Here is a 25,024-nt window from a genome sequence, read left to right as displayed (position 1 = left end):
TTTCGGAAGCAAGTTCAGGACCGCAGCTATGCTGTACCATCCTATTCATGCTTCCTCCAAAGTAAGAATTCATTGGGATTTACTGCGAAATAAATGTTGACAGAATTTCAGTCTTAATCTGCACAGCCACACATAATTTTAAGGCTCTTCTTTACAGGATGCAATCATATGGTTAACACAGAAGGGCTAGTTGGATAGCCCACAATATGTAAAATGCACAGTTGTTGTCTGAATCTTGGCAGAAAATGAACTACATTTGCATCTGATGATGTGGGCTCAAGTCCATGAAACTCCATGCCATAATAAAATGTGTTAGGATGGTATCTGGTGGTCACAGTAGACCCATTAAGATCAATAGATATAACTTGGCTAACTTAAGTCCATGGATTTCAGTGGGTTTACTCTGCAAATAAAACATTTTAAATGTGTTGTAAAGCGTAATATACAAGTGTGACGCTAGATGGCGACACTATGCAAAATTCAATTTATTTTTCAAATTTTTTTTAAAAAACACATTCTCACAGTGTTTTTTTTATATGTATGGAGATGCCATATGACTGCTCTGAGTGCTACATTGCCAGATGGCACCTGTAGCTTTTAAGTCTCCACAATGCTTTTGGTTGTTTTTGCAGCAACAGAAATGGCTACCCCTCTGGAAACTTCGATTTGCATTAATTACTTTTTGAGGGGGTGGGGAAGAGTGATTCTTTTTTCTGTAACAAGTATTTGAATTCTATGAGCAGTGCAAATGAAGACAACAGCTATTTGTGCCTGGAGACTTTGACAGCTCAAATGCTTCTGCTCCGGATGCTTGCTGTCAGTTGCATGTTAGCAATATTTGGTATCGTGAACTACTTCTTTTAGCAATTTCCTGCAGCTGGGTAGCAGTCTAAGCGGAGCATGTACTGGGCCTAATGATTTAATCTTCCTGTCACAATCTGCAGCTATTCGCAAGCCACAGGCAACACATAGGCAGCAAAAGGATTTCCCTGGAGGCCTGAAATTTAAACGAGGGGAAACGATGATTTTTACAGCAATTATGCAAATGCCAACAGATCTTTAAGAAACAGCAGAAAGGAAACACAGACTTAACCAGTTTGTTACACGGCCTATGCAATTTATTTACAGTTTGACATTCCCATTTTGGGCTTCTCTCTATTTAAACATATTCTAACAGTTTTCCCATGTGACATAGGACACAGGAAGGAATCGATTATTTGGTGGTTCCATATTCACAAAGATTCACAAAGTCTGTAAACATTTTGTCAAGTTTTGTCGGCGCGCACACACATGCACAGAAATGCAACACAAAACATCTAGATGACACTTGGGCCCGAACAGGGGCAGGGGATGGGGGGTGGACTGCCCCAGGTGTCATCACTGAGGGGGGTGACATTCAGCGTGCTGCCCACCCGTGACTCCCAAGCCTACCCAGAGCCGTCGGGGGAAGGGGCGTAGGTGCGCCACCTTGCTGGCGGCCTTCCCCCTTCGTTTTGACAACTCGGGGGAGGCTTGGGAGTCACGGGCGGGCAGAGTGCCATTGCCCCCTGCTACCAGGCTGCTTCCTGGGGGGGGGGAGCCTCCCCCAAGCTGGCAAAGGGAAGAGGGAAGGGAGGAAGGCTCCTGGCAAAGTGGGGCTCCCTTCTCCCCCTGTAAGCAGCCCGCTATGGGCAGCTCACTCCACCCCCCATGGGCAGCTCACTCTGCCCCCATGGGCATCTCTCACCTTGAGATGCTTGCCCCGCCCCCATGGCCCCGCCCCCAGGTGCACAGCATCTACGCCGCTCTGGGTGCCGGAGCAGCTAGCTCTGCCTCTGGGCCCTAACCCTGATATCTGTGCACACATGTCTTCAAGGCCTGTCTAATTCCTCAGGTGGCGTCTCTCCAATATAAAAAGCCATGACATGAATTCATTTATGACTGTTATTCCACAGATTTTGCACCCTCTCCGTAACAGCTCTTCTAGCTCTTCCATCCGAGAACCTTGGAAAGCACTGCCTTATTCCAGGAGGGGCTATCTCGCCCCTGCCTGCTTCTGCGCCTGCTTTTTATTGCTTTACTCACTCACTCCTTTCGGCTGACACATAGATTCCTTGGAGAATACTTCCCCCCACACGCTCTGGTATGGAATATAAAGAATCAAGGAATTGATCTACAGCCCATTTTTAAAGTGCCAGAGTTTGGTGGCAGCTGAGCTTGTGGAGCATGGTTGTCATCTGATTGCTTTATTGAAAGTCCTTGGCCCATCAAACAGTGAATTAAAATGTAAAGCTGGAGCTTTTTGAGGACTTGCTAAACTATCTACACCACCCTTTTCAGGAGCACAGCATGTATTTGGCCTCTGTCGGCCTTGCAAGTCTAAATGGTGCTTTATGAACAAGTCCTAAAATGATTTTCAAGTAACATTTTCTTCTAGCTGAGAAATGATATGAATGGGCAACGTTAAAACAAGGAAGGGCAATAACCTTCTTATGGATCGCAGGTATGATGGCTTCTGTGTAATCCACAGTAGCATTTAGTATCTTCAGAGTTTTTCCTAATATGCCATCAGTTCACCCCCTGAAAACTCTGGCTGTGACATAGTTGCTGGGAGAGCCACTGCTCTGAAGTATGGGGTGTGCCTTTTACAACCACAAGGTCTCTTAGTAGTTCAGTTGTTGTCATTCTCCCACAGAGATACTCTGAAAAGTTTTTATTAGGTTTTCTAGACCGAAAATGTAGCCATGATCTGGTCCCTCATAGACAGTGTGATTAAACCTAGAGCCTTTGTTGGTTGTATGAGCAAAGTCAATCATACGGACATCCACTTTGGGGTGGCTGTTTCCATGTGGAACAGAGCAGCTAGTATGCTGACAGTGTCCCTGAGGGTGATTGTCTGAAGGCGTTGCTTTCTCCAGTCCCTCATAGTTTATGAGAAGTGAGCTGGAGTAGAACCGGTAAGAGTTCTGCTTTTTGATGACCGACAGCAGAGACTTCAACTGAGACACAATGGGTTCCACAAGATCCGTTCGGAGGTGATTCCCATTATGAAGGAACTGCAAGAGGGCTTGCCTGAAGCCGTCTGGTGAGAGTTTCCGCCCATAGTACTTATCTTTGCAGAGATATTGAACGGTGTCTGCCTGGTAGACCTTGGGAAAAAAGAACAAAGGACAACACATTAGTCATTTGAGAAGTTATTTTTGATAGGCTGTTCTTATTTTTAGGGTGTTACAGGAATCTTAATTGTTTTAGCAACAACAGCTACTCTGAGGGGATTTTGTTATTGGTTTTCAACAACATGAGGACTGTACTCTGTTTTTGCATAAAGAAGTAGGAAGTGTTTTTTTTAAAAAAAGCTATAATATTTAGGAGGTATCTTTCACCTTTCTATGCCAGACAACCTTCACAAATCAACAAATATTTCAGGTTTATTATCTCAATATTTTTTTTTACAAAGGAAATAGTCAGGCTAAAGCTGAGCAACACTACATTCTCAGTTGGTATATATTATAGTTTCATTCCAATTCCTATTTCTTTGTTGAAGAATGTACTCTCTGATGACACACCTGTGTGCTTCTTTTCTTATTCTGAAACACTAGAATGAGCTGTTCTTACCTGCATCCCACAAATACGGGCTCCAAGGGATGCTGATGTGCTCTGTTCACACTTCTTTATTTGGCGTGCTTTCTTCTCTTCTGATGCATCATCACCATGCTGTCTGGTTCCCATCTTTAAGTCCAGAATGCAAGGGCATTTATATTTGGATACCACATTTTCAAGCAACAAAAATTCTGGACACATGAGTTAAGGAAATCAATTTTTTTTACTTAGGTTTACAACTGTAGCAAAACTTTGCAGTCCACCTGCGCTAGCTCCCCTGACCAGCTTTTTGTTTCCATCTCAACTTATTTATCCTGGGGATGTTCTACTGCCTCTGAGCTGTCCATCATTTTCAGTCACTGCAAAAGGCTGGTGGAGGCTTTCCATGTATAAAGGACACCAACCAATGCATAAAGGTTGCTAGGAAGTTCTTATTACATGATTGGGCTTTGAGATGTGTATCAAGACTGGGTCTTACATGACTTCAGACAGATTTTTGTGCATGTAGACTCTTTTTTTTCCTTTTTCACTGAGTGACATAAAGTGGAGCTGAAAGGAAAATCAGAGCAAATCCAGACTGCTTAAAACTTCCCTTTGAAACTTTTACATTTGAATGCATAGCTTTTAAATATTGTCAAAGTGATATTAGAGGAGTGCAAAACTCAGGTTTTCATATTTTGAAACTCAGCTTCCTATACACAAAATAAAACAGTGAAGCTAAAAATCTATGAGATGCAATTCTCCTCCCTCCGATTTTGTGAACATGGCACATTGTGACAGAGAACTTCTGTTATAAGGTGGACTAGAAATAATATAAATAAACATTTATTTGCATTTTCTCGATTTATTGTTTCAGTATTTTTGAGACAAGGTTCATACAGAGCTTGGGAATGTGGGCAAAATCCAGCATATATTAGTTGTGACTAACACTGTGATACTTGCCTGCTTGTAAGTATGTCTCATTGAGTTCCATGCACTTACTTCCAAATAAGTGTTCCAGCCCTAGTCCCACTGAAACAAATACCAAACTGTATGACATTGTTCCTTATGTATTTCTATTTTATCCAGTACTGCTAGAGCCTAAAATTAGAACAAGTTATCCACAATATATATATGTATGTTGAAATGCTCATCTATTATTAAAAGCGAAAGGGATACAGGGAGTTCTGCATTGCAACCTTGGGATTATAAAAATAAAATAAAATGTAGAAAAACAGCTAGGAAAAAGATACGATGAAGTTTGTTCTCATTATACTTCGAAGACATGCGGTTTAGATGCTGTTTATGGCAGTACAGTCCCCAGGGATTATAGCTGTTCTTTTCTGGCTGGTTTCCATTGGCATCCTCCATAATTGAAGACACGTCTCTGTGGTACTGAAGGTCTGTCTGTAATACTGCTTTCCCCTGGCAGCTACGCACAATGCAAAAGAAAAAGAAAAAGGAGGGGGGATATGATTAGCCTACTATCTAGAAGTAATAGCCTATCATTTGACCCTAAACATGTTTGCAGGTAACTCACAGGGGTTACGTTCTGGAGATGGCATGTATACACAAAAGCATGCATAGTCCAAGCAACCCTTTGGAACTGCCACATGGGCAATCTTACCTTATGGCATGCTGGTCTTACCTCCCACCCTCCCAGCAAGGCTTTTAAACTCTCCACCTTGCCCCAGAGGCTCTCAAGTGGATTTTTATATGCACTGGGGAAACCCTGCACAGAAAGAGCTCTGAAGCTCTCTGTGTTTCATGCATTTGATTTGTGTGATTTCGACCGGTTTGTTTGCAATCACGCAAAGTTGAAATTGTGTAAGTTAAACATGCGTAAGCCCCAGTGACACCAGTAAAACTTAGTGCATATTTCTAAGCCTGGCTAGGATGTGTCCTTGAACTCTGATGGTACCTCTTGCATGTCTGCCTTGAGAATAGAAAGGTGTGTGCAGAAACTACCCAACAAAGGTAAACTTTGCATCCATTGCCGTGTCCAATTTTCCCTCTGGCCCCAACCACTACTGCCATGTGGCCCTTTGGAAGGTTGCCCAGACAGGAATGCAGCCCTCAGACAACATGGTTCTTCATTCCTGGTTTAGTTTATGATGGAAGGAGATATGCCCCCTTACTGAAGCCAAGTGCACTAACTTCTGTTCAACATGTGATGCTTTAAACAAGGACTTTGCCACTGAAAAGAGTTATGTCCCTCAGTGTGAAAGCTGAATATGTTTCCAATTGCTCTCAGTGCTTTTGCATCCCTTGGGATAGAATAATGTTATGTGCGGTTCCTATTTCTATGTGGAATTCCCATTTCTTGAGCTACCCTCAAGGATGAGGACAACCTGAGTTCAACCCAGGTGTGTTCACTGCTGCTTTGTGAAGCAGGGGCATTGCACAGGTGCATGTTTTGCTGGAGGTGGGCTCCTTACCTGTCTTTGGCGGTCTTTGTGAGTGGGCCATGATTCCATTTGACAAACGTGTGGTCACCACTGCTGGTGTTTCCGTGATTGAGCTTCTGCCAAATTGTCATTGAAGACTCCTTGGAGGCATTGTCCAGGGCACTGCGGTTATCCGTTTGTGGGCAGGCTATGAGGCTCAAATTGCCCATGCTGTCTTTCTTGAGGTGTACAGAAACAATACCTTTAAAGGAAAGACAAAAATGAAAATGTGAGAGGTGTAAGTTCTCCTCCAGTACAGTATATTGGTGCTGGGAGGAGCAAATAAGTTCACAAGTACTTTTAACGAGACAGTCAGTTACCCTTGTAATTTACATCCACTGAGAACCTCTGCAAATATTGGTTTCCTCCAAATTACTTAGGGTGGAATTCACCTAATAAACCCCATTTGCACAACAGGGATTCGCCTCCCCCAATGGATCCCCCAAAATTAGCTCTGGGGAAATCAGGGGAACCCCTAAGAATAGCACTTGAGGTGGGGGTGAGGGGGGGTTGTTCCACCTGGCAAGCTGAAATGCTTGTGCAGATGGAGCATTCATCACAATGCAATGTTGGATCCCACCCTTTGTTTGTGAATTTGGTTAGTATGCCATAGAAGCCATTACCTACGTTTGATTAGGGCAAAAATGAAATGACTGTGGCTTCTTGGGATGCTATCATACAATCACAGAATTGTAGAGTTGGAAGGGACCACAAGGGTCGAAAAATGCAGGAATCTTTTGCCCAATGTGGGGCTCAAACTCAGGACACTGAGATTAAGAATCTCATGCTCTACCAGCTGAGCTGTCCCAGTAGTATTGCGTGAAGCACACTTAGCTTTGGAGGTCACCTGGGCCTCTAGCAACAAAGATGGACCCAGAAGCACCCTCAGACTATGAACCTGCTCTTTGTGGGGAGTGTGGCTATATTGTGTGAAGAGAACTTACGAAAGCATTTGTAGTTGCATAGGAAGCTACAGACAGTTCTAAGCTAGTTCTATTTAGATCTTTGACTTTCAGGAGTCAAGCATGTTCCCTGGCATGCGTCAGAAAACAGTACTTGACCTCTCTGAAATGCCTTTTCCTTTCATCTCCATTCCAACACTGTACTTCATATGAAATCTATGCTATAAACTGGAGCGTGGGGCAAATGACCTAAAGTGCAGCATGGGTGTGTGTGTGAGAGAAGTGGGTGCTGAACCCTCCCTTAACCTGAAGCTGCTTTTCTTATCTTTGTCTCTCTCAGTGGAAGTTACATTCAGTATTTCCACTGGGGGAAATGGCTAGGGGAAGTGTTTTAAGAGAATGAAGTATGAGTTCAGTGGTCTCTTCCTGCACTTCAAATTGATCCCAACTCCCAGTTTACAGGAATTCAGCAACAATTTGATTTTAAGGCATGGCTCTTCACTGTTAGTAACTGTTTCTGTGCAGAACCCGAACCTTCAAATAAGGCAATCAGATAAAAAACGAGTTCCTGAAACCTTACAAGCGTTCTTAAAGCTTGATTGTGTTGTCCTGTCCCCACCAACCTCGGCTGCCCTCTCATCTGTAACTGGGACGAAAGCAGTGGTAAGTGGTCTTATTATCTACCCTTTAGCCTTTCCTTTATATATGAGATCTGCTGCTTTGCATGTTCTAGAATAGCACAGGCCCTACTCACATTGCTCAGATTTCACATGTGTGGCAATAGGTATTGCCCTAAAATAAAACACCATAGAAAATGAAAGCAAGGTCTGGCATACTTAAGACAGCGGATCTTGTTGTTGGAATATTTTAGAGCAGGATATTCCAAGCAGGAACAAGTGTGACGGTATCGTACCAAAATAGCCCTCATTATTGTTCATTTGTTTATTTGGGTTTTAACTTGCCATGTCCCAAAGGCTAAAAGCTCAGAATAGTCCATGGGCAGAAAGCCTGTTCTTAGCCCTGATCCTTAAACCCGTGAGACCCATTGTGGTGCAGTGGTTAGAGTGCTGGAGACCAGAATTCAAATCCTCACTTGGCCATGAAGTTCCCTGGCCAGTCGCTGCCTTTGAACCTAAGCTTCCTCAGAGGGTTGTTGCAAGGATTAAATGAGGAGGGGGCAGAACCAGGTATGCCACCTGGAGCTCCTTGGATAAAAGGTGGCATATAAATGCAATAATAATAATTAACAACAGTAATAATAGTTTGGGAGGGTAGTAGTTCCAAATTAGTTGTCTACTACACCTGTGATGCTGCAGCTGAGGTTTTCGTTGTTGTAAAAAGAAATAGATGATGTATCGAAGCGGTTTTTGAAACGCATGCTTGCACAATTAAAAAGCTGCCTTGCACTAACTGCAGAGTACTTTGCGGGCCCCCCAACCCCCCCTGCATCCACATTTTCTTTTTGTTTTATCTAGCACCATTCAGAAGCAACATAAGCCAAAATGGCATGTCCTTTGCTCAAGGAAAAACAAAGGTGATAAAGCAAGAGAAAGAGGGAAGAAAGAGAAGAGGCTCATCTAACAAGGGCTGGTTGTAGAGATCAGATAAATTCCAGCCCAAATGCCTTTTCCCCCCCTTGGAGGGCAGAACCTCAGGTTTGCAAGTGGTGCTATACCAGAAGAATTGTGGCCTGTATGACTGGATAAACCTTCAATATCCTACATCCAAAATGGGGCTGCAAGGCAACCACCTGCAGAGCCACGCGATACTGTGAAAATCAGGACTAAGGTATAAGATTAAGCCACGGGTTGTGACAAGGCAGCCCCAAAGAGAGAGTCCCTAATCTACTGCGCCAAACTTGCACCCTGTATTTCAGCGAAGTTCCTTCCTGCTGACTTTAATGGGACTCACATGGCTGAAGTGCCAGATGGGTAACCTTTTATATATTTACTCCACTCCCAATAAAGCCTGAGTGATCACACTTGCAGCCCAGAACATCTCAAATGACAGATTGCTTTCGGGCATGGCTTGCAGAGGAGGCAGCTTTGACCTTTGGAAGAAAGGCCAGCAGCAGTTGTCCCTCTTCCTTCAGGCACAGCCACACTGCGCTTTTCATCCCCAGCTCTGACTTCCGCACTGCGGGGCCAGCTGAAGAGTCTTTTGCATTGCGACTGCCCTTTGAGGATTAGTCAGGACTCCTCTGGGCCATGTGAGCTGCTCACAGCAGTGCCCAGAGGCCTCCAAATCTTCTGGTGGGAACTTGGGACAGAGCAGGGTTGCCAACTGACGCCCTTCTGCCCTGCGGCTGTGTGTTGGCAGCCATTTTACAGAAGTTGCCCCACATATTAGCCCCTTCCACAGATACCGAGTGCGGGAGATTTGATGAAGCATGAGGACCTGGTTTTCTTCTCTATTCCAAAACCTGGAGATAGCCAACACCCCTGATTTTGTCAATATTTGATGAGTGGCAGAGGAATCCAAACCACGGCCAAGCAGTGGTGAGATATGATGGAGGAACAGAGCCTGGATGGCACCTGGTGCCATCAAATGGCAACAGTGAGTCTGGCTAAGAATGCAGCAGATCCTGAGCCTGCTCAGTAGCTCACCTGCCCTTCAATGCCCCATTTTGGGGCTTTCCCTAAATTGCCAGAAGCTGGAAGCCCACCGGTAGAACTTCCACCTGCCTGCAGCTTCAGCAGACAGAGCTCTTTTTGCAGATGCTGGCAGAGCTATTGTGGGCGGGGTGGATGGAGACCTCTACCCCATCCAATATCCCCCTCCAGCAGGGCAGACTGGAGGCTTGGATTGCACCCTAAATGTATTTTTGTAGGTAATCTCCTGCACTGTTAACTCCAGGAGCTGTTATCTGTCCACTGTCTTACAGGGGGAAAAATGCTCATAAAGCACAGCATCTTCTTACTCTACTAACCTAGTTCTGCATGTATTTCACATTCAAGATGCTTCCCTAGCCTGACTCAGATATCCTAAGCAGCTGTTGTCTCTTGGTGACCAGCATTAAGACTCTTGGGGCCCTCCTCTTTTTCACAGCTGCTCAGAATATAAGACCAGCACAGATATATAGCTGTGCTTGAATGGCTGCTCCCATAGCAGATACCGTAGCTTCTGTGCTGCAGAATTAAACCAAAAGCAGAGACAGAACTACTGAAAGGTCTCTTATTTTCAGCAGAATTGGCCTGTGTTGGACAATCTGAGATCAGTATGATTTCCACCTCTTGATTTGGGTTGTTGGGGACGCTGAACTAACATGCTCTCAACATGTATAAATTCTTGGTCCTTACTCTGGCTATATACCCTAAGAGGTGGTGGTGGTGGGGAACACCAGATCTATTTTTGTTCATGAATCAATTAGTGTTTTGTGTGTGTCTCTCTCTGTGTGTTTGCCAAACAAGGAGGAGGGAATAGACACTGAATGGCTGCATAACGTAACACTTATTTTGTCCAAGACCAAGAAGTCTTAAACATAACCTCATGCATCAGAACAGAATCAGAAATTTTGGGAGGGATCTGAAGGACCATCTGAGGCAAAGCATCCTATTATGTAGGCATCTGTAATGAATGCCAGCTCAATTCTTCTTGAAAACCTCTGAGGTTCTGTACCCTACCTATACTTGTTAAACTTTGTTCCCAATGATCAATAAGCTAGTGGCAAAACCCTGACATATCCAAAGTGAGTTGACCTTTCATGGGTTAAAGAAGCAGTGAGGGAGCCACTTCTCTATACTTTATTTCCATGTCTCAACCGTTACATTTGGGAGGTTTGGGACACTTTTTGCAAATACGACCTATTTCTCTTGACCTGATGCAATTGGTGTATACTAATTGGAATGGCCAACCAGTATTTTTATGGCAAAGTTCAGTCGAAGAATGGGCTAGCGGATTAATTGTCACATATTCCAGAGAAGGGAGGGCGGAGCAGGCGTGTTAATCTGTTGCAACAAAACTAGCCAAGAGTTTCATGGCACCTCATTTCACTGGTATGTGCAACAAAAAACCCACCAGCACATGCAACTTGGTTCAGGGGCATGAGCTTCTGCAATGGGCTTTGCTACAGTTTAGAATATATCACCGAAGGGGCAAAAGCTGTTACCAGATTTCTACATTCTGAAGGCTTGCTTTAGCCTTCATTTTGGTACCCCTGGTGATTCAGTTGGGGTATGTGTATAGCAAATTAGTCAGGCAGAGAGTATTTATAGAAGGTATCAGCATGCTAGAAGCATCTCAGCAATTCTCAGAAGCTGTTTTGCTATGTAGCTCCCTAGCTCAATTCTTGTGTGTATATTTTTAAATTAATAGGCACATTTATTTACTGCCATGTGCAATATGAATCTGGGCAGAACCTGGTCTGAAAAACAAATCTGTAATTTCACAGTAGTTCTCAGTAGGCAGCTTTGGGAAAGAGAGAGAGAGAGAAGCAAACTTGTTTCAAAGTCATTTTTTCCTGTTGGAAATGCATAAAAGGAGCTGTTGTCTCTGTAAACAGGCACTGCAATTCTATGCATGTTTACTCTGAAGTAAGTCCCACTGAACTCCTAAGTAAATATGGTTGCAGCCTAGATTGTAGCAATAGTCAAGCAAAGTTTCGCAAAATGGCATTCTTACGCAATGGTCCCTAGGCCTCTGTGAAGCCTTCAGGGTGTATAAAAATAGAACCAAGGTCCACACTGGTGAATCCAAGCCAGGTATTCCTTTTGACATTTAGGATACCATTTTGTCTAATGGAAAAGAGCAGAGCCAGCCCAAGATATTTCGCTATCTGAGGCTGAACAGCTAATGGCATCCCCTCCCTCCATGTTAAGGTAAATAATAATGAAGGCTGGCCAAGTGTTTTTGGCAGCTGAGGCAGGAAATCCCAAAAGTGCCTCTCCCCGGGAGTAAAATATACCATTAAAATTTAAAAATTTGCTGCACAGTATCTTGTATTAATTTTAGAATTATTAGTACCTAACCTTTTTTTATACCATTTAAAAATAATTATTGTATATTTCTCATTGGGTTTTTTAAAATATAAATATCAACATTGTTTTAAACTACACATTTAATATTATACTTAACAAATTTTATTGTGTTTTATGTGTTTTGTTTCCTTTTTATCTTCTCTACTGGGCATTGACCGAAATATTTATATCTGAAGCATCTAACTGATGGCAGACCTACTCATGAGTAAACAATCCTGCCTGCCATTTCAAGCAGCAGGCTGGGTGCAACCCATCCTGGGAGCAGACTTGCACTGTGAAAATTCCTCTACCTTCCTTGCCTCCCCCAACTCTAGAGATGGGGAACGTCAGCATGCAGACAGCAGCACAAGAATACCCTGGCTGGAACAATAAGGTACAAACTAAAGAAAGAGACCGAGACAAGACAAAAATCTGCAGAGGGGTCCTGATCCTCAGACAAGGTTCATGGCTTCGTCACTGGAATTGTGGAGATGTAAAATTGTTTTTAAAGCAAAGAGATACATCCTGAGGCTGTTTCTCAAATGGCCATTGAGGGAGCATTAGTTGACTTTACTGGGTCATGAATAGGGAACACCTCGCATATCCGAGACAAAATATTGGCAAGAGGCTGAGCTAAAAGAGAAGCCTTAAAATGCAGGTGCTCTCTCTAAAACCTCTATATGTTATGCTGCCATGGAAATCTGCCAGCCCAGGACATGAGGGAAATGCTTTTTATCTTGCCTCAGAGAGAGAGAGAGGTGGAGGCATAAGGAGTTTTGGCTAGGGCAGCGTTGTCTTCTGTTGCTTTACTTACAGTCACTAAGGGGGAGTTAATTAACAACAGTGGAGGAAGTGTGTAAGCTGAACTGCTTTTAACGTGCTTCAGAAAAAATAATGGGGGTGAGCGAAATAATAACTTTTTGGTTAAGGCAGGCAGCAAAGCGTTTGATAGAAGAATATCAGTTTAAGAGCCTCTTATCCCATAATACATATTGATAGTTCACTTCCCTGATCCTATTTTGAAAATGTATTGATTATAGGCTCTTTTAGATCTTTAAGGCTCTCTCTTCTTTCACAGATGTTTCATTCGAAACACATTTTATCATGGGTCTGTGCAGGTTAAAGTAACAAAATTTTGTTTTTAGATTTTAAGAAGCATGCTTCTAGATTCCTAATTTGTTTCTTTTTAATCTCTTAACTATGTATAAGCGTCTCTATGCTTTCCTAAGTACTTATAGGCCTCCCAATAGCCTGGTTCTCGGGGCAGCTTGTAATAGAATTAAAAACAAGCTAAAATTTCATACATTTGAATAAAACACGTGGGGCCGGTAATAGGGACTCAGAAACTAGCTGATTAAAAATCTCAGGAAAAGGTCTTTGCTTGGCACCAAAAATTCAGTGTCGTTCAACTCATCCAGTTTATGAATTGCTTCACACAGGAAAAGTCCCAAAGCAATTTACAACAACAACCCTATAAATTCCTTTAAAGCAAAACAAACACACTAAACATGTTCATCCACAGAAAACAAAGAACATAAAATCAGCCATGAAGCCCATGTAAGGATGAACACCGAAAACCAGGTCACAGCTAAAAATCAGAAAAGATGCCAAGGATGGCATTTCACAGCTAGGGTACCACCATTGAAAAAGCACTTTCCCCAGTAAAAACCCACTGTACCTCACTCAGCATGGGCACCTGGAGAAGGCCCTTCAAAGAGAATTTTAAGGTTTGGGTAGCTTCAAGTGGTGATGGACAATTCTTCAGGTACCCTGGTCCCAAACTGTGTAATACTTTCAAAGGTCAACACTGCCATTTTTAATTGGTCTCAGAAACAGTTTGGGAGCCAGTGAGGACAGGGAAGCACGGGTGTGATATGCTCATATACACTTTTTCCTGTATACATGGGCGTAGCCAGGATTTTTGTTGGGAGGGGGCAGGCTTCATCTTAGAGGGGGCAGAACCTCAGTTATGCCCATGCCTGTATATATTTGAGGTCGTCTTCAGAGGCCCAGTTCTGAGCGCCCCCACCCAGTGAAGTGAGGGAGAGGGGTCTTTTCAGGCACGAACCCCTAGCTATGGAATCGCCTCCCCTGAGAGGTTTGCCTGGTACCTTTTTAATAGTCTTTTCAGCATCAGATGAAGAACTTTTCCTTCTCCCAGGCTTAAAAAAGAAGTCAGAACCTCCCCCACCTGGCACTTTAGAGCAACCATTGCTGTTTGGTGAGCTGAGAGATAGTGGAATTTGCCTTATGGAGCATGCGCTACCTCTCTGGGAGAGAGGAGATGACGTCAGCTCTAGACACATGATCCCCAGTGCCAGCTAGATTCAGACAAGATGCCTGGTGTCCTGTATCTTGGCTCACCTTACAATGTGACTTAGGAGAGCAGGAAACGGGCAAAGATCAATGCTGAGTGTTAATGTTGTTTAGACTGATGATGATTCCATCTGCCTGCCCTGCCCCCATGACTTTGCTTTCTAAGACCTTGGATTTCACATCTAAACAAGCACAGCCTTCCAGCAAGTTGCTAATGGAGAGAAGGGGGAGATCCCACATTCACCTTTGGTTAATGATAAATACCATGTACAGTGGTACCTCGGGTTAAGAACTTAATTCGTTCTGGAGGTCCGTTCTTAACCTGAAACTGTTCTTAACCTGAGGTACCACTTTAGCTAATGGGGCCTGCCGCTGCGCGATTTCTGTTCTCATCCTGAAGCAAAGTTCTTAACCTGAGGTACTATTTCTGGGTTAGCGGAGTCTAACCTGAAGCGTCTGTAACCTGAAGCGTCTGTAACCCGAGGTACCACTGGAGTATTTTAAAGCTTTACATCACATACATAGGGTTGTATCCAATGCTAGTCCTACTCAGAGCAGACCTTAGTTGGATGCAATCCATTATTATCAGTAATCCTGACAACAACCCCATGTTGCAGGCTGGGAGGAGGAGTAGCTAAATCTGACGGTAGTTGACCTGCCTAAGACCACCTAGTGAGTTAATAGAAGAGGCGTCATTTGGCCTTCCCAGGTCATGCTCTTCTTAGTCACAGAAGTGCACCAGCTTATTTGAGTACAGCAACATGAATATATTAACCTTATGCAAGAAGACTTCCCTGATTTGGGGGGTTCCTGCCAAGAAGAGGGACTGTCAAACAAGCACCTGTTTCTCTCTAAACCAATTCAAGGTGGCAGCCTAGCTCTGTAGGGAAACCCTTGGGGTCTCATTAAAGCAAAAGATCAAATTATTGCTGAGCAAGAGGATGGAAGTGCTTCTGGAATGGTCTCAGTGTGCTTGATGAAAGGTCTGTGCCAGATCACAAAGAAATGGCAATATAACAGTGTAACTGCATAAGAACACTACAGTGGTACCTCAGTTTACGAACTTAATCCATTCCGGAAGTCCGTTCTTGAACCGAGGTGCACTTTCCCTAATGAGGCCTCCCGCAGCCGGTGCCCTTCCACCGTTCGGATTCCATTCTTAGACCAAGGTAAAGTTCTCAAACCAAGACACTAATTCCGGTTTTGTGGTGTTTGTAAACCAAATCGTTCTTAAACCGAGGTATCACGGTATTCAGAAGAAAGGGATGGACAATTAAAATTGAAACCTTAAGAACAAACCAACCCACCATTGTCAACAAGTAGCACTCATTGTCAGAATTAAAACTAAAAGTGCATGTATACTGAAGGGTTGGGGTGGCTTGTAACAGTAGCTGTTGCTGTTGCAGTTTCGAAGACATTTTATCAACAAAAAGTGTGTCTATTAATGCTCAGCTATAGGCCTGTTTTTCTCATTCTCAGATGGAGTCTCATTATGGGAGGTGAAATGTGCACAGATGGCCTCCTCAAATGCAAATAAACACCATGAATCCCAGGCAGTATTACTTACAAACAGACATTGCAACAAGTGAGATATTTGCAGTGTCAACAGGGAAATTCTAAATGAGGAGGACACCAGAGGCCTCGCCTCTCAGTTGTAAATGGGTTTCCCGTTCTCTTCCTGTTTCTGTATCTTTGAAAGGAGCTTGATCCAGCCCCCTTGTCTTCCATCCTCTTCCCCTCCTGTTTTTTCATGTCTCGTTCCCAGATGTACCTGTGAAGTTTCCTGACCGTCTAAGATTGCAATCCTGACAACAACCTTTTTGGGGGCTTGCAGATGTTTGTTCGCACAAAGGCACAGCTAGCCTGAAAGTAATATGGGTTGCAGCCTGACCTGATAATACAGCAATGGGAAAACTGTGTCTCTCCAAATGCTGCTGGACTACAACTCCCATCATCCTTGACCATTGGTCAGAGGGCTACAAGTTTTCACCCCTGCTGTACAAAAAGTTGGCAACATTTTTTAATGGTGAAGTCACCTCTTCTTGCTTTCACCTTCGCAGCTTAATCATGGTTTTTGTTTTCAAATCAGATGGAAACTGGTTTGAGAGAAAGTGCACCAATCAGCAGTACTTCTCAGTAAACTACAGGATATCGTTGGATGGTGGCTAATGTCACATATACACGGCTTCAAACACCAGCAGCGGGAGCCCATTGGAGTCACAGTAAACAGTAATGCGTACACAACCCTAGCCTGACGAATGTTAGATCTAGCCCCATGTTTTCACTCGTGTATCAAATTTCATTTTCCTTCACAAGCAGCAAACAACAACTGGCCTACATATTCTGGCTACTTTTCAGCAGCAAATAATTTCTCCATGGCACAGGTGTTTTTGTACTGCAGAAAGCAATCGTGTAATTGTAGACCGAGCAGTTTCTAGTTCTGCTTGCACAATGTCTTCAGCTACAGGCTGTGGCTGTGAGAGTGACGCAGGCACAGCACTGGCAGTGGAGTACTGAGCACTGACAATCCTGTAACCCTGATCAGTCGGCAATAAAAATTATTAGTGGTCTGATTTGCATGGGCAAGAAGGGGATGGCAAGCCTCCCTCACCAAGATGCACTATTGGCAAAGTCCATCGCCACTGTTGCTGTTTCCCCACCACACTCTTTTATTTCAGCTTTGGTAACTTATGATGAAGAACATCAGATGGCACCCCTCTGGGAACCATGCAATAAACACCAGTCACTGAATGCAAACCCTCTTTCTTGCATTAACGTTGAATCTTGAGGCCTGATTTCAATTATGTTTACTCAACATTCAAAGAGACCTACTTTCCAGTAGATGGTGGGATCTTGAGCCTACCTTTGTACTGAGGTGTGAACCGTTTCATCGCTGCAGGGAGAGTCTCGTAGAACCACTGCTCCTGGGAGACGAGGGGTTTGCAGACAGTGTAGTCATCATACTTCATCATGCTCATGTGGCCTCCAACCTGGTGGATAAATGGCTCCAGCACAATCCATTTTCTAGAATCCCCAAGGTCCAGATTATTCTGCACCACCATGGTGCAGCAGAGGCACTGGAGCACCTCTCTCTGTGTCTCTGCCCGTCTCTCTTAGATGCTAAGCCACGAATGGAGAAACAACCCGACTTTCGTTCTCTCTAGCTGGGAATAGAAGATGGCTTGAGGCTCTTCACGCCAGCAAGTGAGCTCAGTTCTAAAGCGCCTGTGCCTTCCGGCTGCTGAGTAATCCTCCGAGAACTTTTCTGTAACCTAAAGCATAAATTAAGCAGGTCAGAAAACAGGAACAAATTGCTTCCTCGCTCCCTATTCTCCACCGTCCAATGCAATTCCCATAAAGGTCAGACACTTCACAAGCATTATATGTGCTGATTTCTGGGCTAAGGGAAGGCTATATAGCCAGGAAATGAATGCATATGCCACATAACACACTTTTAGAGACATAGTTACGGGCCGCGTTCCAAGGCCTGAGGTATGTATCCAAGGTGGACCCGATTTAGATTGCATGGATAAGGTTGACAGAGCAGAAAGGTAAGGAAACATGACCTAGGAGAGCTATCAGGTTAATGTGGCTCCCCTGAAAGCAGCTAGATCAGGGCATTCCTACTGCCAGCTAACATAAAGTTATTAATAAGCACCTTCTCTCTCCTTATGGAGACTCCTGGTTGGGAGAACAATCTCCATTTGCTTACCGGGAAGCTGCTAATGAGCTTTTCTACTTTGTCTCTGGGACCCCAGGATCAGGACGTCCCCTGCCAATAAAGTGACACATTGGGAAACCCACATAGGACATGCCTCACCCATTAACATCTTGGTGTCAACAAAAGTGGTTTTTGCCTTTCCCTCGTGGAATCACTTCACCTCCCCACACCCACATCTTCCCGAAAGAAACCTCAGATCAGGATGTTCCACATCTCCTAACACTACGACACAGGGGAAGGTTTCCTTTTTCCTTGTAAAGTCACAGGACAGTACTTTTCTTTATTTTTAACCTCCTCCTGCAAGGACAATATATTTATATATGCCCTGATGTGACTTCGTGAGGCAAGGGGGAAAGGAAAATGTTTGCTGATGACATTTTATTGACTGGTGTGGTATGTCCTGATCTGAGTTTTTTTAATAGAAAAACCGAGGAGGGCACACAGAGAGAGAGGTGGACTGTCTGTCTTCCCTTGCTCTCCTCAAGGCACCCTCCCAAGATACAGCATTCACCCCAGACCACAAGGAAGGCCCTCCCCATGACCAGCAGCAGTCACTAGAGGATGTTCTTGGCTGTTCTTCCATGAGATTGCTCACCAACTTATTCTATGCAACCTCCAGGACAGACAGTTATGCAACAGGTGAAGGTGGAGCTGGTGCCACAAGAGGCACTGAACCCGCTATCCTTGCTGTCCGTTGAGCCACTGTCAAAGGTGAAAGAGCCCTGCTGGGTTGACTAGTTGGCAACCCACCCATGTATCTTTTCCATTCAAGATCTGGTTCATGTTGGATGCTGCTCAACAGATGCTTTGACTTTGTCTCATGTGTTGTTTCTTCATTGTTAGGGATTTATCAGAATCCTGTACTGACCATCAATATGATCTGGCTACAGCTGGCCTTAGGGTGGGACTTCGAGCGGTGCAGGCAAGGAGCTTGCTGGATTCAGGGCTAGTGGCACCTCCACTGTGCACTGACTCAGGTAGAGGTTCTCTTGGCATTGTTCCACCAGCACCAAAAACTGGTGTATAGGAATACTTTGCTAATGCCATAAAACATCCTCCCATTTTGGGAACAATTTTTATTTTTTAATTTTTTTTGCAGATTTAATATTTACCTGCTTCTTGAAAACATTAACTACCCTACACATGTCTATATGTTTAGATCCATCAGATGTTATAAAGTGTTCTGAAAGAAGCAAATGTGTCACCCAAACAGCAATGGAAAAATATATATACTAACTTTAGCCAGTAGAGGGCAAGAATGTACGCAACTGGTTCTGTACAGTCGGCCTTAAATATCAGGCACAGGGGCAGATCCACACAGTGCAATCTAGTAAAAACAGGATGAGGGTTGGGGCGCAATACTGCCATTTTAAAATGTATTATAATATATTTATTGCATCCTGATCTTTATTTGTATTTGTACTTTAAAATGTCTGCAAATCACTTGTGCAAAATGTTATAGACATTTTCTAAGTAAATGAATTTCAGCCTGACAAACTGAAAGAAAGTCCCACTGAAATAAAGAAGAGTTATTTTCAATTAGTTATACTAATTTAAAATATCACTGTCTGATCCTTTTTAGACTTGGCCATTAAGTAGACATGGTTTCTATCCTCCCAGAGGTTGAAGGCACAGAAAGAATAGAAATTTGGCATATTCAATCAAAATGCAAACAATCGCCCAAAGCTATTAATCACACACAAAATGGTTAAAGTTTGAAATAATTTAAGTGGCTAAAATATCTACTTTTATAATCCACACATAGTCCCTAAAGATGTCAAGATGTCAATATGCTTATCTTAAAAGCATTGAGAGTTGGGCTTCCACAAGCCTTACAAAATCACTTTATACAACAAAATAGTGCCTCTGGGACTCCTCAGATCCATTTCTACTTTTCCATGCACTTAAAGTATGGAATTTACCACAATAAAATGTGGTGATGGCCACCAATTTAGACGATGGCTTTAAATGAAGATTACACAAATCCGCTGAGGATAAAGCAACCCAAGGCTAGTTAGGATGCCTATATATCATTCTCTACTGTCAGAAGTAGCAGGCCCTTTGAATGCCAGTCGCTGGGGCTCCACAACAGGACTTTTGTGGACTACCTGTGGGCACCTGGCTGCCCACTGTGGGAAAGAGGATGCTAGACTAGAGAGACCTTTGCTCTGATCCAGTGGGGCTCTTCTTCTGTTCTTACTGAGTTCCAAAATCACCGTATTTTTTGCACCATAACACTCACTTTTTTCCTCCTAGAAAGTAAGGGGAAATGTCTGTGCGTGTTATGGAGGGAATGCCTACGGGTGGCGGGAGGGGGGATCTGCTGCAGTCTGAGCAGAGGATCCATGGTTCCCCTTCCTTCCCTCCTCCGTGGCTCGCTTTGAAACAGCAAAGCGGGAGAAGAGCCGCTGAGTGGGGAGGAGAGAGGGACAGAGAGCCTGCTTCTTTAAAGGAGCAAAGCGGGAAAGGAGAGGAGCCGCTTACACGAGTGTAAGCGGCTCCTGTCCGGTTGGTTGCTTTAAAGCAAGCAGGTTCTCTGTCCCTCTCTCCTCCCCACTCAGCTCGATACATAGCAGCAAAGTTTTTCAGCTCGCTAAGCCGGGGATGAGCGGGGAGGAGGGAGAAAAGCAGAGCCTGCTTGCTTTAAAGGAGCAAAGTGGGAGAGGAGAGGAGCCTTCTCCCCTTATACCCCTCTTCTTCATTATTAGCAGCATCCTTCTCCACACACCCCACACATGTTCCTTCTCCCCTTAAACCTCTCACCTGCATTATTAGCAGCATCCTTCTCCACACACCCGTGTGCTCCTTGTCCCTTGAGTGCTTTTCCTTCCCTGCCCACTTAAAACGAGGTTGCAAAGCACAGATCCACATGGATCCTCAGGATTTTTGCACTGGGTCACCCCAAATTCACCATCAGATCACATAGCATGTCCATGGCTACATCTTGCACCAAAAAAATCACGCACCCACTGTTGCCTGGGGCCGCAGTGGTGCAAAAACGTGGTTACAAAGCATGGATCCACATGGATCCTCAGGATTTTTGCATTGGGCTACTCCAAACTCACTGTCAGATCACATGTCTGTGGCCACAGCATGAACCACAAAACTCATACATCCACTGTTTCGTTTAGAACATTTTCCCCCCTTGTTTTCCTCATCTAAAAACTACGTGCGTGTTATGGTCGGGTGCGTGTTATAGAGCGAAAAATATGGTAATTGTTACATCAGTGGCTGGATGGGACGCTATGGGCGGCTTCACCAAGAGGCAGTAAGCTAATCAGCCAGCTTAGCCTATCGTACTGTTATGAGTTTGGGTGGGAGGGACTAGGCTGTATGCAAGATCCTTCTAACGCCTGGATCCAGCAAGTGTTAAAACATAAGCCAGGCTATGTTGAGGAGATTGCTTGGGTGATGGACCATTAAGAGAACAAAGGAAAGAGAAGTGCAGCACAAAAGGAAGCCCTTAGTGAATGGCCCCATCCTTTCCCAGCCCATAAGAGCTGCAGCCTCTATTGCCTCTGAATACCACTTATAGGAGTCACGAGTGGGGAGAGGACTCAGGTCCTGTTTGCAGGCTTTCCCATTGGATGAACAGGATGCTAGGCTAGATGGGTTTGGGTCTGATTCAGCAGGGCTTTATAATGTTCTTAACACATTGATGATGGCCCTTCCACTTGTACCATTACAGCCCATTAGGCAAATTTGCTCCTAGCTGATGAACTAAGCAAGCCACTAGCAAGCCACTAGCCACACATTGTAGCAAGGCACTTATTCCAAACCAAAAAACTGCAAGCAAAGGAAGCCATTTCAGAACGAAGCAAGGAGGACTGTAATCGGCAAAGTAAGTTGCCAATGAGTACCGTGGCAAATGCAGGGTTATTTTTGGTGAACAGCAGGGTGTTAAAGCAGTGGTCTCCATTGCTGCTAGGTGGCACAAATAGTTACACATCCAGCTTTGCAGTCATATATGTATATTAAGACTTGAAAGCAAACATTAGTTAGCCTATTCCCAAAGGCCAGATTTGCAGCAGAACTGAGAGTGCAGAGTAAATGGAGCCCCTTTGGTAGTCCTAAAAATAGCCAACTGATTTAAATCTGCTTCCCCCATTGTGTAATTCAGTCTCTCATTGCAGCCTGAGACATTTCAGACAGACAGACAGACACGTCTCTCTGTTGCTTTATTGAAAGATTGCCCTAGTATCTGATCGAAAGTTCCCGGGCAGATATTGGGGAAAGATTTGGTTGACTTCAGCTAGCTCTTTGCTTATTTCCATACAGACATTTCATGCACAAAGACGCGATGTGTAGCATTAGTCCTCAGTGTATTTCTAAATCTACTTTGGCTCCTTTTCCTTCATCTGAAAGAATAACTGTCTTGGGTGACAGAGTGCTGAAAATGAAAAGCTTCATTCTCTGTGAGGAGTCAAGTTCCAGCACCAAGGCCATAAATCCTTGTGTGCACAGACTCTGAGCCCTTTTAATCTTGTATTTCCTTTCCTGAAAGAATATGATGTTCATAAAGTTTATGTCTGGTCCCAGCATCCCTCATGTACAAGAAGCAAAGATACAGTTTGCTTCACTGAAGGATTTATATGGTTGCTCTGCAAAGCTGGAGGATTGCAGACAGCAAGGATGGGAGAGGCATTAGCCAGGATTGATATGCTGCTAAAATGCTGCATCTCTTTGCCTGTGATTGCTTGGGCATTTGGGATAATGGAGGAACTGCTGTTGCTTTAGCAGGTGGTTTGTGTACCTTTAGTAAATTTTCTGTAGCTGTCCCTCGGTCTCCCCCCTGCCATAAGATATATCTGAATAAGTGCCAATATTTTGGGGTGTGTGGCTATAAAAGCTTCCCCCCACTTCCTGCACCATAGTTGGCAGACACTTCTAGCTACCTTCATAAAAATGCCTCTGGCTTTCAGCTTTTTTCATTTCAATATGGATCTAGGCCAGTTTGGCGCTAGGTTCTGTGATCACCCTTTGCTAATTTAGGCAAAGGGAGGGTATTCTGCAAATATGCATATGGTACAGAACCACGAATAGGAATCTCCCATCCTCTAACCTTTAGGGGGCTGAGCATATGGCCTGGAATGAACTCAAAAGGTATTGTGAAGCTGATCTCCAATTGCAAGGCTTTTCTGTGCCTTAGTCTTAACTGACTTTAATATAAGGTTACCAGATCCGCCCCCCCCCCCATGAATCAGGGGACACTTTTTCATTTCAGTAGGAATGATAGGATTTTGTCAGGGGACTGATTTGTAAATCTGGGGACTGTCCCCGGGAAACGGGGACGTCTGGTAACCTTACTTTAATAACGCTTGCAATCAGACCAAATTGTGATCTGAATTTGGTGGCAGCACCAGGGTGGGAAAATCACTTTTTAATGGGGGCATAGAAAGGGCAAGAAGTTTGTCCCCAGTGACTGATTTCTGAAAGAGAAAAATATATTTCACTTCAACACTCTGGTGTTAACACATTTTCCTCTGTAGTCAATCATATTGATTTTGAAGAAGCCAACTTTCAAGTAAACATGCTTACAACTGCAGCTTTATTTTAAATCCCAGTGTAATTAGTATGTGAAAAGTGACTTTTCTTCAAGTAGCGGTCCGTGGAGAACAAGTAGTGGAGATTAAGTTACTTGTCCGGTGTGTGGGTGTGTGCTTCTCCTCTTCCCTCTTCCTCCTCCTCCTCCTCCTCCTCCTCCAGCATCAGCTAGGTCTGAAATATTCTGCTATGAACTGGAGGTTACATCATGGGTTTATTGACAGTCAATACAGATTTATTAGGCTAGCTACATCTCCTGTTATAACGCAAAACAAATTTGATCTCAAAGGCAGTGATTTTTTTAACCAGAGAGTAGCAGATTGGTCAAAATGTTCCATCACCAAGAGAGTTTTTTAACGCAATGAACTGGTCACATCATAACAAATACTCCCTCTTCACCACCACAGCAACATTAAGGTTAAGATTTGAGGAACATACCCCTCAACCTAAGAGTTTAGGGTTTCAGCCAAAGACTGCTATCATACAATCTACTCAGCTGTGCAAGCAGATCTCATGGCCTTGGGCTTTGATCTCAAAGGCCTGCTAGTTAGAGACCCTTCTATAATTTTCAGTGGGAATAATACCCTTTTTGTGCATGTTATAATATATTTATAAAAGACAAGGTCTAATATTCTAAATTCTATGCACTTAAGATTGAAATACACCTGCAGGTCAGCAAATATTTGGCAGCCTTTTCCCCACTCAGGAGCAATATGGGGATGTTGTAGAAACACTTACGCAGTGGGAACTAGAGAAGAATATTCAGAATGCCCTATATTCTCTCTAACATGAACAGCAATGCAGTGAAGTTTTGTAGAACTGAACTTAGTAGGTTTCACTTATTCATCCCCCTTGATTCATATTCCATCCTCATTGGCTAAGTCTGACCCTTTGTGATCCAAATGAAGGAGGTATACCCAAGTTTAAAGATCAACCCCAACAGTCTACAATTTCAGAGCAAAATCAGAACCTTCCCTCTGTAGAGCTAAAAGAAGACCTTGGTGAATGCACAAAATAGTTACTCACCCAGCTGTGCCTTTGATAATCACCAGTATATGCAAAGGATATGGTGGTTCACAACTATCCCAGATTCATCCGAGATGTTGATCCGTTTGGTTTGCTTGCTCTAATGCAGCCTTGCTTGGACGTCCAGCCTCAGTATGTGAGTTGGGCTGTAAGGGAGGGAAGCAAATTGGAACACAAGGTGTCACCTGATCTTCTTGGAAATTCTTGACAAGCATCTGTTATGTGCAGCCGACAGCTGACGCAACTGGGCTTGGAGGGGGTTAAATGGCGACAAGGAGAAGGAAGAAAAACACTTGTGACATTGATAGGGAAAAACCTGTGACTGTGGGCTGCTTTTAATATTTTGCATTTCCTACAAAGGACACTGTCTAAGTCAGTGCTACTCAAAGTGGTTGTCCATGGACTGTTGCCAGTCTGTGAGCCATTGGCTGCTGGTCCATGGCGACTCCACCACAGCCCAAGTTGGGTGGGACACTTCAGGGACCAAATATGGTACTTGTCCCTGGCACATTTTTTTGGGGGGGGCATTGCCAGTCTAGGACATCAGACAGCTTG

At 43.9% G+C, this 25,024-nt stretch overlaps 1 protein-coding gene and 1 long non-coding RNA gene across 4 annotated transcripts; one reads left to right on the top strand and one right to left on the bottom strand.

Moving 5' to 3' along the window:
- Positions 1-1,096: 1,096 nt before the first annotated feature.
- Positions 1,097-24,618, bottom strand: IP6K3 (inositol hexakisphosphate kinase 3). 3 transcript variants are annotated; one of them, XM_081915606.1, is made up of 6 exons: positions 24,470-24,618; positions 17,042-17,450; positions 5,997-6,207; positions 4,812-4,990; positions 3,595-3,770; positions 1,097-3,128 (listed from the first exon to the last, which is right to left on the bottom strand). In XM_081915606.1, the coding sequence occupies exons 2-6, from the start codon at positions 17,238-17,240 to the stop codon at positions 2,661-2,663; spliced, it is 1,233 nt and encodes a 410-aa protein (XP_081771732.1). In that variant the 5' UTR covers positions 17,241-17,450; positions 24,470-24,618; the 3' UTR covers positions 1,097-2,660. The 3 variants fall into 3 exon arrangements, with proteins under 3 accessions (XP_081771732.1, XP_081771733.1, XP_081771734.1); XM_081915607.1 differs by lacking the exon at positions 24,470-24,618 and adding an exon at positions 17,999-18,554; XM_081915608.1 differs by lacking the exons at positions 17,042-17,450; positions 24,470-24,618 and adding an exon at positions 7,488-7,597.
- LOC309372263 lies at positions 11,611-16,860 on the top strand. The gene is made up of 3 exons (XR_014169438.1): positions 11,611-11,724; positions 12,060-12,256; positions 15,658-16,860. It is a non-coding gene; the product is annotated as an uncharacterized lncRNA (long non-coding RNA).
- Positions 24,619-25,024: the final 406 nt, after the last annotated feature.

Source organism: Podarcis melisellensis, assembly GCF_964234715.1.
Source record: "Podarcis melisellensis genome assembly, chromosome: 6".
NCBI classification, from domain to species: domain Eukaryota; kingdom Metazoa; phylum Chordata; class Lepidosauria; order Squamata; family Lacertidae; genus Podarcis; species Podarcis melisellensis.
Note: the sequence above shows the minus strand (reverse complement) of the source record. Positions and strands in the feature narration are given on the sequence as shown.

What these genes read in the sequence shown, in the direction of transcription:
- IP6K3 (XM_081915606.1), bottom strand. Translation starts at nt 17,240, where the DNA reads ATGGTGGTGCAGAATAATCTGGACCTTGGGGATTCTAGAAAATGGATT. An exon ending in GTTCACACCTCAGTACAAAG is followed by an intron (nt 6,208 to 17,041) that starts GTAGGCTCAAGA and finishes TTTCCTTTAAAG; the next exon opens with GTATTGTTTCTGTACACCTC. An exon ending in ACAAAGACCGCCAAAGACAG is followed by an intron (nt 4,991 to 5,996) that starts GTAAGGAGCCCA and finishes CATTGTGCGTAG; the next exon opens with CTGCCAGGGGAAAGCAGTAT.